General features: G+C 43.0%; 1 protein-coding gene across 2 annotated transcripts in view; it reads right to left on the bottom strand.

Annotated features, from left to right (window-relative positions):
• PKHD1 (PKHD1 ciliary IPT domain containing fibrocystin/polyductin) overlaps positions 1 to 15,407 on the bottom strand; it is a gene marked incomplete at both ends in the record, with an annotated part of 432,913 nt that extends 417,506 nt beyond the window's left edge. For both annotated transcript variants that reach the window (XM_079712827.1, XM_079712826.1), the window contains 7 exons: positions 867 to 941; positions 3,368 to 3,446; positions 6,987 to 7,044; positions 11,034 to 11,142; positions 13,031 to 13,175; positions 13,797 to 13,874; positions 15,356 to 15,407. In XM_079712827.1, coding sequence (XP_079568953.1) covers positions 867 to 941; positions 3,368 to 3,446; positions 6,987 to 7,044; positions 11,034 to 11,142; positions 13,031 to 13,175; positions 13,797 to 13,874; positions 15,356 to 15,407 — 596 coding nt within the window. The remainder of the gene's footprint in view (positions 1 to 866; positions 942 to 3,367; positions 3,447 to 6,986; positions 7,045 to 11,033; positions 11,143 to 13,030; positions 13,176 to 13,796; positions 13,875 to 15,355) is intronic.
• Positions 15,408 to 16,156: the final 749 nt, after the last annotated feature.

Below are 16,156 nucleotides of genomic sequence, written 5' to 3' on the forward strand. Positions count from 1 at the left end.
AAGAAAATAAATAAATAAAATAAAATGTAAAATAAAATAAAACACAACTGTAACTAGAGTTATCATCAGTACCAGTCAAACACACAAAATTTTGCCTACTCCTAGTCTTCATTGGGTCCTTTCTTCCCAAAATCTATTTTATACAAGGACAGCAAGATCCTTATCCCCCCAAAAAAATCTATTAGCAAGTGTGAACTGAAAGAGGACAATTCTGAGCAATCAAATGTAAGAAACCACATTATAGAATTTGGCTTTACTAAATGCTAAAAGCTAAGCCATAGGGTATAGAAGGTTAATCCACTCAGTCCAGAGGGAAGTGAAAATCCAGCAAAATGTTGGTTATCTGAACTACAAACACATAGACACTCATCTTCTAAATTTTCCTTGTAATAAATAAATAACTGAATATTGAAAAGTTAGTTGTTTTCTCTCTGGCTAGTCGTTACAGTATAGTGGTAAGAGGATGAACTTTGGAGGCTAGTTAGTGGGCCCAGGTTGAAACCCGAGCTCTGCCACTTGCTCTTTGTGAGACACTGGACAAGTTACTTAACCTCTCTGTGCCTTGGTTTCCTCATCTGTAAAGTGAGACTAATAACTGTATGTACTCACAAGGTTATTATCTGCCTTAAACGTGAAACTGTTAGTGCAGTAAGCACTTAGTAAGTATCAGCTATTTGTTTTCAAGAAAGCTTTCAGAACCCACTACAAGTTGTATTGTGAATCAATTACTGTGTCTTTTCTAGGAAGTCTAAAGATGAGGCAGTCAACAGTTATGGGTGATTTATATTAAAAATAGATGTGTGTGTGTGTGTTATGCCCATGTGGGAGAACCTAAAAGCATACATGCTGGCAAGAAAGGCACTCACCGGCATCCTGTCTGTCTGTTTACAAGAGAACAAGGAGTGACCCATTTGTCTCCCTGAGCTTCCAACATCAATGGGCTGGATACAAAATAGAAACAACAGACAAAAGTCAGAGTGAATGTTCTCAACAAACATTCTTGGAAAAACCCAGAGGAAACACTGTTATGAACATTCATCTCTGAACTTATGGGGCATTAATGCAGGTGACTGGGGACTGTCCCCCAAGGAGATGCTAAATCAGACCCTCAGCCCAAGAGCAGGGTGCATAACACTGGTCTGTGGCCCACACTTTCACACCACAGAGGGAGCACTGCCCCTTTCCTGAAAAATCTTCATCATCTCCTCCTTGGCTATACTGGGTTCACACAGAGCCATGGAGGAGTTTGTGTCCTTGTTACCCCTTGCAAAGGCTGTATCCCAGACCAAGGCTGTGATGGGACCAAGTACTGAACATGGTATATCGTCAAGGATGTACTTGGGGCTTCAATCCTCCACAGGAAGAGTAGTTTCCGTTCAAGATAAGTTGACCATTACAGTAAGTCCCTTACATACGAACGAGTTCCTTTCCAAGAGCGCATCCGTAAGTCCAATTTGTTCTTAAATCCAACAAAGTTAGCCTAGGTACCCAACTAACACAATCAGCTGTATAGTACTGTACTATAATACATTTATAATACTTTTCACACAAATAATACATAAAAAACAAACACAAAAAATAAAGAAAATGTTTTTAATCTTACAGTACAGTACCTTGAAAAGTACAGTAGTCCACTACAACAGCTGGTATACTGGGGCTGGCATCGAGTGAACAGGCAAGAAGAGTTACTGACTGGAGGAAGGAGAGGAGGTGGGAGATGGTAGAGCTGAAGGATCCTCAGCAATAGGAGTTGGAGGGCAAGCTGCAAGTTCACTCACGCCTGACGTTGATGGCACAGGTTCTGGTTCCTTGCTGGAACCAGATGCACGTTCGCATCTTTGAAAGTTCGCAACTTGAAGTTTCATATGTAGGGGATTTACTGTATATATATATATATATATATATATATATATTTTTTTTTTTTTTTTTTTTTTTTGGCTTCACCATGTGGCTTACAGGATCTTAGTTCCCCATCCAGGGATCCAACCGGGGCCACAGCAGTGCAAGTGCTAAGTCCTAACAACTGGACCACCGGGGAATACCCTGGCCATTATTTTATGCCAGAAATGTAGATCCTGAAAGTTTGCCAAATCACGTCCTTTTCAACTAGAACAGAATCAAAGGTTTGGAGCAGAACATGAGGATCCCCCCATTCTGTCCAAGGGTTGGAGGAAATATTAGACACAGAATGTAGCATCTCTCAACAGAGCATCTAATGAAGTTGTGGTCCTTCTACCCTATAAATCCTCACTATAATTCCTTCATATGTTGAGTAACCACAGTTCCTTCCCACAAACACCTCAGCTTCAACACTTTCCATCCTGTCCTCCCCTTTCCCTGGCAAGGATGATTTACTAGTACCACTGTGCACTTTAAACGTCTCCAATGAAAAAAGTCATGTTGGCATCCTAATCATTCCCAGAAAACATTAAAAACTCAATGGCTGGGCTTCCCTGGTGGCGCAGTGGTTGAGAGTCCGCCTGCCAATGCAGGGGACACGGGTTCGTGCCCCGGTCCGGGAAGAACCCACATGCCGCGGAGCGGCTGGGCCCGTGAGCCATGGCCGCTAAGCCTGCGCGTCCGGAGTCTGCGCGTCCGGAGCGTCCGCAACGGGAGAGGCCACAACAGTGAGAGGCCCGCGTACCACAAAAAAAAAAAAAAAAAAAAAACCTCAATGGCTTTCACAAATAACATATGATGTCACTCATATGTGGAATCTAAATTATGACACAAGTGAACTTATCTATGAAACAGAAACAGACTCACAGACATAAAGAACAGACTTGTGGTTGCCAAAGGGGAGGAGAGGTAGGAGAGGGAAGGATTGGGAGCTTGGGATTAGCAGAATCACTTTGCTGCACAGCAGAAATTAACACAATATTATAAATCAACTATACTTCAATAAAATAAATCTTAAAAATAACTCAGCGGCTTTCAGTACCTCTTCCACATTTTCCCCTGATCACACCAACAGAAATTCTATATACACAAATGTATAACAAACAAGGATGTTATAGTGGTCTTTTGAGTTCACACATCGTTATAAAGAATTTATTGCAGCCTGAGAAACAAGAGGGAGAAGGGGAAGAATCAAGAAAGAAAACCCACAGATGCAATTACAGTACAATTCACACTGCGCCCAGAGTGACTAGTTGTCAGTAAATAAATGGGCCAACTTAATCGACCAGTCGCAATTACATTAACCAAGTTTGTTGAAGCCCAGCTCACGAGGGACTGTAAACTGCAAAGAGGAAAAGAGGAATTCAGTGCCAGCTGCTTACAATTTATTGTTATCGGGGAAGCTGGTCTCAGGAATCAATCCAGCATATCTGTAACTAGTTGAACACAGAAACAAGCACACGCTTACCTATGAATGTACTCGGCATCAAAATCAAAGGTTTCCGACCTTCCGGTGATAATCCAGCCATACACATGTATAAGGTTTCCTGTTTGAAAAAGATTTTTTTCAATTAATCTACTTAGCTCACACTCCAAATATATAACGTAAACTGTATTTCTCTTTTGTTACCTCTACTCAAAATGGCCAAGCTGGTCATGACTCAGAATATTAATACATTTTTATAAACTGTACAACAGGAAAGGATCACCAAGTATAATCCGTTCATCGATAGTAAATATCAAAGAGGCAAAAATAATGAATCATTGCCATTGTGGACTTATTCATGTATGTATGGAGCAGAGAAGGAATATCAGGGCTTCTTCACAGTCCCAGGAAGGGAGGCAGAGAGGGGCCAATTTAAACACACTGCCTTGTTCCACTCTCTTGGCTGTGTGTAGACCATCCACCCACATGGGATTTAAAAATAATATTCTTTGGGGGTGCTCCATGCTTCATGAGACTTTCCTCTGGACACATATGATAAGAGGAAGCTCGTATCACACAATCTGGATAGATATTCAAAGATACTAAACTTCTTTCTGTATCTCAGAGTACAAAAGATGAATGTCATGGATGAATCAAACGGACAGGAAGTCAGAAAGAAGGGCACGAGAGAGCAGCAGAGTTATGGCTTAAAGGATGGGCTACTGCACATGCAATTAATTCAACAAATATGCTCTTGTTCAAAGATCAGGCAAAATGGGGATCCAAAGACAGTTGGCATCTGCCTTGTCCAATGATAAATGGATGACTTCCACTGCTGGGTCTCCTCTATGCAATGTGTAGGGATTCCCATTGAGTAGCAAGTTTTTGCTTGATACTCACCTCTTTTGAGTTCATAAAAATGGGGGTGCAGGCATCAACAACCCCCTTTCATCAAGGGGAACTCTCAGCATTACCCCCACCTTCTCTGCTCAGAGGATCTGGGAAAGAAGTCTAGAGTAGCCCCTTCTCAGAAAGAGTTTGGGGCCCATACCTGATGCTACATGAGTTGCTTTCCTCCAGAGTTGAAAACACCTAAATTCAGTTCCACGGAAATGCACAAAGCAAGGTTGTAAGCAAACACACCAGAGCAAGTTAAAGTTCACCACACAACCCCACAATGTGGAAGTGTGTGCCTTCCAAGTAATTATGGAATTTAACCATCAAGGCTGTACTCTTCCAGCATCACAACACTGAGAGGTAAGAGAGGTGTTGGTTAATGAGGCAAAACCTCACAAATAGAAGAGACGAGGGCATCTTTGGGGCTCATGAGGTCACTGAATTCAGAGGACTTTGGGTCTCTTCATGGCTACACTTCAGGCCACGAAAGAACATGAGCAAGAAGTAATGCTTCTCTACATACTGTGCATGTTTTATTAATAGGAAGTGACTTTTATCTGCAGTCACTGGATGACTGGCCCTAAAACGGTGGAAACCTTCCAGGAAGTATGGCGGACCCTTGACCAGAGAGCGGGTAGAAAGAGAGGAAATTCAGTGACTTAGACAAAGGTTGTGGAACTGGCAGAAGCCCTGAGTCTGAAGGTCTCGGCTACTGTTGCCAGCCAGCAAAATAATTCTTCATTTTACTAGGGCTAACCCATGGATTTCCTGTCTTTGGCAGGCATGATTTCTACAACTGATGGGCACAATTTTACAAAGGAATAACAGGTTATAGAAACTAGGAATTCCTGGGAGTTTTTGTTTTGTTTCTAAACAAAGAAGCCCAACAAACAGCAGCTGACAAATGGCTAAGCCAGACCCTGTGCTGGGCAGGGAGGGGGGACTCCGAGTCACAGTGGAGGACTGTTAACCGCATATGGGAATTCAGCGGCTCACAAAACAGCTCTCCTGTCTCTGCCACCTCCCCCATTTCCCTGCCTGCTACTCTGGGCAGGCTTCCCAAAGGAGATGAGACTAATCGTCTGGCAAGCAATTTCAAAGATGCAGCCGTGTGGATCCTGCCCAAGGGATCACTCCAACCAGCGCAGCCACCAATCGTTCTCCCCGAAGGTGGAGGAGACAGTGTGCAGAACTCAAACTGGGCGGGAGAAAGGGGCTTGACAGATCTGGGCGCCAGCTGATGCCCCATGTCACACCTCTCACGGCGGGCTTTCCTCCTCAACCCTCACCCTAACAAGGTTTCTGCCATCCGAACGGGAGTTTTCTAACAACACCAGAGCAGGGGGGGACAAAATGATGGCATGTGACTTTCACAGACCACAACTCTTTTTAATAAAACATGATCACGTCTTGATTATTCAGACGAATGGAAAGGAACAGATCTGTGAATAACAGGCCTTAATAAGACAAGGCCGAATTCATATTCTTCAGGATGTAATTTAAATACACACATACATCATCTGTGTCTATACACACACACACCAAAAGTACAGACACTTTTCAGTGACTCACAGATTCATTTTGACATTCTTGAACCGTTCGAAACAACTAGATCAGTTTATGCATTGAGATGCAACCACATGTAAAAATTGAGCAACTTGTATTCCCATACTTATACCATCTGGAAACCCTGAACAAATAAAACCCAAAAGGGATGTAGGAATTTGTCAAGAATCAGACAGCAAATTATATGTGATCCCAGCTCTGTTTACTACTTAGTTTTAAGGCGGGCTTGGCAGGTCCTGAACCTGTTTCTTAGTTGCAACTCCTTCTGTTCCAGCCACCCTCCCAGCGTTCTCTCTCTTCTTTTCTAGCTTCTAGTCTCTGCATGTATGTGTGCTCTCTGACTCATTAACAAACCCCCAGGATCAGGACCAGGGTTAATGGCCTTCCAAGTGGTACCCAACTCAGCTCAACACAAAATAAAATGTAAGGTATATGGGACCACTCTGGATTCTGACTGTCTGCGTTCAAATCTCAGCTGTACCACTCATTACGACTTTAGGCAAATAACTTAACCTTTTGGTACCTCATTTCCTCAACTCCAAAATGGAAATAATAATAGTTCCTATATCATCAGATGTTGTGAGGATCTAATGAGATAATATAGATAATAAAGCTTAGAACAGAACCTGACTCCCAGGAAGGGTCAATAAAGGTTTGTTATTATGTGGATGATTATAAAGTTAGGAGTGATGATGATGTCTATATTCTCCAGCAACATCTGGTTTGATTTTGCTGGCCTCTTTTTCTTTTCATGTTAAGATTCCTTTGGGGCTTCCCTGGTGGCGCAGTGGTTGAGAGTCTGCCTGCCAACGCAGGGGACATGGGTTCATGCCCAGGTCCAGGAAGATCCCACATGCCGCGGAGCGGCTGGGCCCGTGAGCCGTGGCCGCTGAGCCTGCACGTCCGGAGCCTGTGCTCCGCGACGGGAGAGGCCACAACAGTGAGAGGCCCGCGTACCTCAAAAAAAAAAAAAAAAGATTCCTTTGGTTATCAGTGAAGTAATAGAGCAAAAGTACCCAGAGGTGAAACCAAACCAGGTTAAAAATAAACCAGAGATTGATGCTTATTTTCAAAACAGCATCAGAGAAGCGGTTAAAATTTCCTATTTATAGAAACCATTCACCTGGGTAGAAGAGTTTGCAATAAGCTTCAGCAAAGGGATTCATATTTATTGCTATCTTAATAGGAGATTTCTTACCTGGAACTCCACTTGGTGGATTAACTTGGTAAACGATAGGTGTCTGTGCCCTGGAAAACTTTAGAAAATGGTATCACAGTGAGCATTTCATTAGAACATCACAGCCACATACACAGGAAGCCTAAGTCATTCCTCACAGAGCATTCATCTAAGGCAGTAAGTGGTTGCATTTCCTCAAATCACCTTACATCTATCTCCTTTCATCTTCAAGATATTTCTGTGAAGCCAAGATAACAGACATTGTTATAGTTCTTCCATAGATGAGGTCAAGGGAATCTGATCAAGGTCATATGTCTTCCCTGCACCATATCACTCACACCTGGGCAAGTCTGTTTCTACTTGCTCACCTGCCATACCAGGAACATGTTTTACCAAAGGAAAGGTAGGCAGGCCATGCTTTAAAATACCAACCTTTTAATTCCATTATGGCAACTTGATATCTTGGGGTCTTGAAGTTTTTTTTAATTTTTCTAGACAATAGTTTGCTTATTTAGATAAAAAGGATTGCAAATTAAATTATTATCAGCCAGCACCTTGGTCAGGATTAGCAAGCTACGAAAAACTGGAAGTTGGAGAGATACACAAGGGAAGTTTGTTTGGGAAAATGGAAGGTGCCTGTTGGGAGGAAAATGATTCAAAGGATGCAAGGAATGAGAAGCAACATTACTCTCCAAGGAGAAAACCAGCATTGATTGGAGAGGCAGGAGCCTGGAGAAGCCTGGTCCTGGCACTCAAGTCATCCTATGATGCCCTCACCCCCTGAATCACATCAACTGTTAACTATAAGCTCCAGAAAGGCAGGGGCAATGCCTGGCTGAGTCATTGGTTGTATCCCTGGGCACAGCCTGGTATGTAAAAGACATTCACATTTTTGTGAGTGAATGGAGTGGCCCCATCTGAGATGACTGATACACTGCCTGGAAGCAGAGGAGAGAAGGAGACAATTCCGGGAACTCCATCTCACCTATAGGCCTCTGGGTTAGTTCCAGATTAGAGCATTTCACAGTCAGGGCCAGCATGAAAAAAGAGAGAATCGTAAGGATGGACTGACCTGGCCAAGGTTTGAGCCATGGGCTAATGACTCACCCAGGAAGAGACCTGGTCTCCCCTTCCTGCTACCTTCACCCCCATCCTACTCTAGACGCCTAGACCACCTTCACTCCCCTAACCTACTGTACCTCCCATTTGCAAAACAAAGACAGCAAATTGTTTTGCTTGGTCTGCTTCCAGTGCCCCAGGAGTCCACCTTCCCAGGGAGAAGAGCAATAAAGAGTAACTCTGGTGTTAATCAACAACCCTCAGCAGACATGGAGAATCAACAGACATTTTAACAAAGCTGATGGTGGCTTGGCAAGTGCAGGTTTTATGTATCGATTCACATGGCTGTACAGTCTGTCATCAAGGCTTGTTTCCTCCCTTCCTAACAGAAAGGGTTAGAAAAGAGTTCACAGAAAATATGTACAGTTAGGAGGTCAAAATAAGAATGCTGTGACCTCACAGTTTGGGAGCTGGCTCTGATCTCACTAAAGGATAAAGATTAATGCAACTCTACACACACCTGCCAAATGTACACTACCCCCCTCCCAGCCTCCTCCTGCACCCAGACCTTCAACTCCCACTGGGACGCCCGTCATACCATTGTCATTCCCACTGGAACTTTATCATAGGAACTTCATGATACAGAGCAGTGGTTACTGCCCATCTTCCAGATGTTAGAAACTGAGGCAGACAGAACAGCTGAATCCAAACCACAAAAGGAAACACACCTCTCGATTTCCAATTTAAAATACAAGGTCTAAAATACCATATGCTAACACATATACATTTGGAATCTAAAAAAAAAATGGTTTTGAAGAACCTAGGGGCAGGACAGGAATAAAGACGCAGACATAGAGAATGGACTTGAGGACACGGGGAGGGGGAAGGGTAAGCTGGGACGAAGTGAGAGAGTGACATGGACATATATACACTACAAAACGTAAAATAGATAGCTAGTGGGAAGCAGCCGCATCGCACGGGGAGATCAGCTCAGTGCTTTGTGACCACCTAGAGGGGTGGGATAGGGAGGGTGGGAGAGAGACGCAAGAGGGAGGAGATATGGGGATATATGTACATGTATAGCTGATTCACTCTGTTATACAGCAGAAACTAACACACCACTGTAAAGCAATTAGACTCCAATAAAGATGTTAAAAAAAAAAAAGCAAGGTCTATCCTTCAGGCTGAGAGCCTTCCACCAGAAGTGCAGGGGAAATAAGGCGACTCCTGCATCACTCCCTCCCAGGTCCTCAGAGAGTGGCAGGGCAGGCTCAGAGTGAAACCTCTAAAAAGGCTTCACTTGTGAATCTCTCTGAGCTGACACAATATAAAATGGCACTTTTCTAAGAGAAACAGGTCTCTGGTCACCCACGAAGCTAGAGACATGACAAAGTGAAAAATTAACGAGCTTCCAAATCCAGCTTCCTGCATGCTGATCCCTGAGCCCGACTGGGGTCGGTAGCAGCAAGTGGGCGGTGGTGGGGGGCGCCGAAAAGCAGCGGATGAGAATGATAAAGCCGCAGCTATCAGCTGCTTGATAAACCTTCTGTGAGTTGTTCAAACTTGTCAGTGCCTGCAGCAGGCTCTTTGGAGTGGACTGGAGAGGTGGAATTAATTTTTAATACATATGGTTCCCCCAGCCCCAGTCCCCAAACAAAGAGAGACACTGGGTTTCCTTCAGCTCAGAATGCCTCTCATTAACTGCATCCCCTGGTGATTTTTCATCAATTCACCAAGCCAGTGGAACCACCGGAGGACTTGCTTTCTTTTATGTGCAATTTTAGGAAGTGTTTCTCTTCTTTCCCCTCTCTCTCTCCTTACCGGTCTTTTAATAAGCAGGAAAACTATTATTTGGGGTGAAAGGACATCAAAACCAAAAACAGCACAGTGATTAAGGACCATGCTCAGCCGTCTCTCTTCTGTTTTATTCACTGATACAATGTAGAGGTGCTGGTGTGGGTCTTAACAAAAAAGAATTTTTTTTTTTCTTTCTGCCGCATATGTGCAAAAGCAAAATTCCGGAAAACAAGATTCTCTTGGAGTAAGAAACAAGTTGTTAAATGTGAATTGATGGCAAATTCCAAATTCTAAAGATGAATTGCCTATGTAAAAAGTGGATCGTATGAGAGATGAATTTAGAAGATGAAGTCTCGTTGTAAAGGAGCATTGATTAATAACTAAATTGTGTCATTAGGAACTGCTCTTAAACAGAGGCTCCCTGGGGCAAGTACAACCCTGCCCAACTGCTGCATTTTATGGAAAGTCTAGAACCTATGCTTTCAGAGGGCATTTTAGTGTAAAACCAATCTGAAATGGACAGTAGACTCAACAACATAAAATGAAGCCCCAACATAAAATTAATGCATCTGGAAGCTCTAAAATAAGCAGGCATCGACTCGTAAACTCTCTCTATCTGCTTGCTTTTTGCTCTCTCTGAGCTCGAAGGAGAATTCCAACAGCACATGCCCTTTCAGTCTAGGGTTGGAAGAAGAAGCAGAAATCAACCGTGAAGCAGAGAGGAAGGCGGAACTTGGGTCCCTGAGTCCCTTCACCACGCTTACACTCCAGATGATGTCAGCTGTAAAATGAAACACTGATGCACAATGGTCATCTTTGTGGCTCCTCTATGGGCTCAGTATAAGTGAGGATCTAGATGCAGGTTCCAATCCTGGTTCTGCAATTTACAAACTAGATGACATGGGCAAATTATTTAATCTCCCTGAGCCCCAGGTCGCTCATCCGTAAAAGCAGGATAATAAAAAGCTACCCCATAAAATTGTTGTAAGCATTAAATGAACGTGCATAAAGCACTTAGTGAGAGCCTGACATACACGTGCTCAATACTTACCTGCTTAAGATAGTCTCAGAAACTCCGTAACTATCATCCACCTGTTCCTCTCATCCTGGCAAGGCAGAAAGACTCCCCAGCTGATTTATAACTTGCTTGTCGATAGCGCAAGCACAGTCTCAGACCAGGCAAACACACATTCCTCCATGCTTGGTACCCACCTTGAAAGTGCAGCTGTCTCGTGGTCCTGAACTTGGGCTGCCTACAACCTGTCCCCCAGCCTGCACTTCCAGGTAATAGAGACCTTCATGTGCTTCGGACAGCAGAGATCTGAGGGCAGAAAGTGGCAATCCTTGTGAATCAAAGACTATGAATTGCCAAAGCTGGCAGCCCCATTTGACCACTTCAAATCTCCCCCCTGCACCTGTGAAACAGAGCTAACCCAGGAGTCCTGTATTTCACCTTTCACCTCCTCTACCCACTCATCCAATAGACTTTAAACATCAGATCCTTCAGCAAAAGAAGTTGTGAAGTTTTCATTGAAAGTGCCAAAAATTTTTTTTAATTTTGTCCTGTTTCTCAGCCTCATAGGTTCTCAGGACTTTACGAGTTGGAGGGGACATTGATAGATAATCTATTCCAGTTTCCATTAAAAAAAATAACAAGTTCCATATAGATTAAGAGACCTGGGTATGCAAACACCACAGGTTAAGGGCAAAGGAGGATCTGAATCCTAGGCTCTTTCTAATAAAAGGCATTGATTTTTTTTTTTTTTTTTTTTTTTTTTGCGGTACGCGGGCCTCTCACTATTGTGGCCTCTCCCGTTGCAGAGCACAGGCTCCGGATGCGCAGGCTCAGCGGCCATGGCTCACGGGCCCAGCCGCTCCGCGGCATGTGGGATCTTCCCGGACCAGGGCTCAAACCCGTGTCTCCTGCGTTGGCAAGCGGATTCTTAACCACTGTGCCACCAGGGAAGCCCCATCTTAAAGTCATTAGCATTTGGGGATTGAGGAGATAGAACATACAAATCGTTAGAGCTTTGACTTATTTCATAGCAAGTTCTTGCAGGAACTCTATGCCCCAATATACCATAAAACCTATGGAAATCATCTCTACCAACAGCAGTGCTATAAGGAACTTTAGTTCAACAGACATCTTTTGAGCATCTTCTACTAGCAAGATATTGTGCTCAGCATCATAAGGACTACAAGGTGGGTGAATCACAACCTCTGTCCCCAAAGCACTTAATTCTGTGAGGATGAATCTGAAAAGTGGGCAACTGACATGGTGTCATGAGAAACATAGGGCTGAAGAAACAGGGCCACTAAGGCTGTGCATCCTATGCCTTTGTGTAAATTACAGAAAGGTCCTCCCTTCAGGAAGATGAATTGCCCAAAAAGTGTGTTTGTGTGTGTGGATACACAAACACATGTCCCATGTGTTGAATACACAATTTATCCATGTCCCATGGATGAATGACTAAAATGTGCTCCTTCTTCAAAAGCTGGATTTCAGTTCCTACTTGTCCCCTATCAAAGAAGGGAAAGATGACACTCAGTTGACTGTTCAGGGAAGAGGTAGTATTTGCAGTATGGTTGGTTCAATAGGCAGAGATGGAAGAGAGGGAACTTTCCTGAAAGAGGGAACAGAAAACAAAAGGAAATGACAATCTCTTTTGCTCTTAACCAATGATCTACTTTCAGGCAACATCTCTTAGATATTAAAGAAAGAACGAACTAGTGAAAGCTTTAGAGGTCAAAAAAAACTTAAGTAGGACAATAGATAATCTGGAATCCTGTAAAAATCATATCAAACTCAGCAAACAAACTGAGGACTAAGGCGAATTTCCTTCCTAACTGATTTTTAGTTTATGTACAATCATTACAATTATGCCTATTCCAAAAAAAATAGTTGGCAAAATGGCCCCATTTATTGAAATCTGAATAGCAATAGAGACCTTCACACACACACACACACACACACACACACACACAAAACTGGAAACATCGTCCAGCCCCCAACCCCTCCTTATAAATGTCTCAGAATTCTCAAAAATCTTTCCCATATTCTCATCCTCCCTTAAGCCCTAAAGCTCTGATAGGGAACTATGCTGGTAATTGCAATCATGGCAGGAGTTGCTCTAATTTGCCACTGAAAGCTACTGAGATGAGCAAAGCACTCATCCTATCTGGTCTTCTCATTCCCGGGGCAGGTGTACCTGGTCCTACACATCACTACCGGCAAATCCAGGAGGACAGGAAAGATGTCACAGGGTATGATGGGCAGCATGGGTACAGCCACATTCACCAGGTGGATCTCCAGCTGAGAGCCGTTGGCAGGATAAAGGAGACCTGGCTCCAAACCTAAATGCAAGGGAGAGTGGAGTCTCAGGCTGAACAGAGCAGTAATCCACACAGGGTAACACAAAAACCTGCCACACGGGGGCAATGGCAGGCCCTGAGTTTACCTAAGGGTTAAAAGTACTATTTCTCATTTCCAAAGGCTGTATGAATGAGTGTGCTTCTTTATGACTTTATTTTTTTTCTTAATTCTCTCTTCAGGTCCACCCACTTAAACCCAGGAAAGAATTTTCCAACCCTCAAAGTTACTCTTTTCCAGTGGTATAGATGGATACACTGAGCCATGGCTTAGAAGCTCCCATATGTAGGATTATCGACAAGGAAGATAACCAAGGTTCTGAGGGTCACATTGCCAAGTTCTGTGCTACATGGGTATCATCTCATTAGGGTTCCTAGAGTTCCACCCCACAGCTTGGGATAAGGAAGTGGACACAGACATATAATGGTGTGATGTAACATTAGCATGTGGGCATCTGGTAACACAGAAGTTGGTCAGTTGGTCCATCTCCCTTCCAGACCTCTTTTACATCTGTCCTTAGACAAGGAAGAACACCAAAGACTCATTGTTTAGGATTCTTTAGATCAATAAATAAGAAACTTACATTCAGTAAGGCCCAAACCTACCGTCAAAAGTGACAGTGATCCACGTTCCTCCTGCGAGGCTGCCTTCTTCAGGTTCAATGTGGACACTCAGACAAGGCACTATAAGTGAGTAGGAGAAACACTGGCTTCAGTGTGCAAATTCAACCCACCAGCTTCCTTTGAGCATTCCTCAGAATCACCACAAGGGCTTCATACAGCACAGATCGCTGGACCCACCCCCAGAATTTCCCATCCAGTAGGTCTGTGGTGGATCCCAAGAATTTACAGTTCTAACCAGGTGCTGTTGGTGTTACTGGTCTGGGGACCACACCTTCCTCCCATTTTAAGGAAAGTTTTGACTGATCTTCTTATCTTAGACATCCAAAAACCATGTGTTCATGAGGACAATCCTGAATTTCCACTTCCTTTGGAAAAGGCTCTAGGATACATTTGGTTCCTAACTGAATCCATAAAATGTCTTCTCTCTTTCCCACTCTTTAATTAGGTGATCATATTTAACTGTTGCCATTTATTTCCTATATTTCCACTTCCCAGAGAAGAGGAGAAAGTTCTGGAAGTTATCCCTATTTCAGTCCTCCTGCTTATAACATCATCCTCTAGTTTCTCCCTTTTGAATACATGATCATAATGACTCCCCAAAGAGACACAGCATTCTCTAGATTTTTTTTTTTTTTTTTTTTTTTTTTTTTGCTTTGCCTGCTCAGAGAGGGGCTGAAGCATGAATCAGTGCTGGAATTTTTTTTAAAAGCCCACTACACACTTACACACTAGGCTAGACTGGGTTCTCGCATAGAGACTATGGGCTGAGCATGACCTTATCAATGCCTTATTTTTGAAGATGATCCTGGATGGACATGCCTTGTCCGAGGTAGAGCCAGCAAAAATCAGTTAGTTCCTCAGTGAGGTCTACAGAACACTTTTCGGTTTCTATATCAGAAAAGTTAAAGGATCATCCAAGCCACGCTAACTCTGGCTAGCCCAGGGCTTCCATGTACATTTATGCAGGTGGTGCTCTGCACAACCAAGAGTGGTGAAGAATCATTCACATCGACACAACCATTCGTGGCAGCCCTGGCCAGATCAGCTCATGCTCACCCCTCAAAGGTGTATTAGGTACTTCTACCTAATGAAGATGAAAAACAAATGCCATAAAAAGATACAGAGGATAACCAAAGTCACTGAGAAAACTAGAGACCTGGTTTGAGAAAAGGAAATTTTTATTGGTCATTAATCACTAAGACAAGATAAGCTACTCCCCTTGGGAAGATAAAGTAATAAAATCTAAAAAAAATTGTATTGTATGGCTCAAAAAGAAATTATAAAAGGAAAGTTTTAAGTTATTATTAAAAGCTCTAGACTTAACAGCAACTTCCACTGGCTGTTAAAAATTAAAGTATATAACTATTTAATATATAACCTCAACTACTAAACAGAAAAAAATTATTAAGCAGAGAAAAGTTAAACCTAGAGGAGATACTTTAACACTTCCTCCCAAAGTAATATTTAAGTATCAATAAATTAGTTCTCAAGGTAACCTGCTGCATTCTATCCAAAATCCCTTCAAAACACATCCAACTCACCCGCTAAAAGTAGTATTTCGATACTTGTCAGAGAGACCAGCCAGCCAGTCATCTTGTTCACTTAAATCAATCCTTTCAAAATTGTTCAGACCTTAAACACATTTTCAGTTTTGATTGGAGCAGCAGAGCTTTATAAAAACAAAATGGAAAATTACTATCAATTTTGCTTACATACAATTGCTTTGCTTCGTTAAAACTTGGGAAATTAAGGAAATTATACCAATATGACCCTAGAGTCTTCAGAGGGTCTTCAGAGTCTTCCCAACTTGGAAGAAAAGGATAATCTAAGAATCTTACATCAAATTATCATTATTCGGGCTTCGCTGGTGGCGCAGTGGTTGAGAGTCCGCCTGCCGATGCAGAGGACACAGGTTCGTGCCCCGGTCTGGGAAGATCCCACATGCCGTGGAGCGGCTGGGCCCGTGAGCCATGGCCGCTGAGCCTGCGCGTCCGGAGCCTGTGCTCCGCAACGGGAGAGGCCACAGCAGTGAGAGGCCCGCATACAGCAAAAAAAAAAAAAAATTATCATTATTCTCCCCCCTTGTCCCACTGCCTTATTTTACGCATGTTTAAGCTGGGTAAGTAATAATAACCTCTTTCCTTAATTCATTATTAAATAAACACTTAAATTTTTAAAATAAATGAATTCCAGATTCAAAATACTAGTTAATGGCGATCACGGAGAGGGGGTGCGAGTTGTTTTGTTCTGGTTTCTGGAAGTCTCGGTCCTCTAGGAACCAATCAACACAAAAAGAGTAAAGAGTTAAAGCAAATGTTAAACATGGTAACAAGTTGAAAAAA

Source organism: Hyperoodon ampullatus (genome assembly GCF_949752795.1).
Source record: "Hyperoodon ampullatus genome assembly, chromosome: 10".
Lineage (NCBI taxonomy): Eukaryota > Metazoa > Chordata > Mammalia > Artiodactyla > Ziphiidae > Hyperoodon > Hyperoodon ampullatus.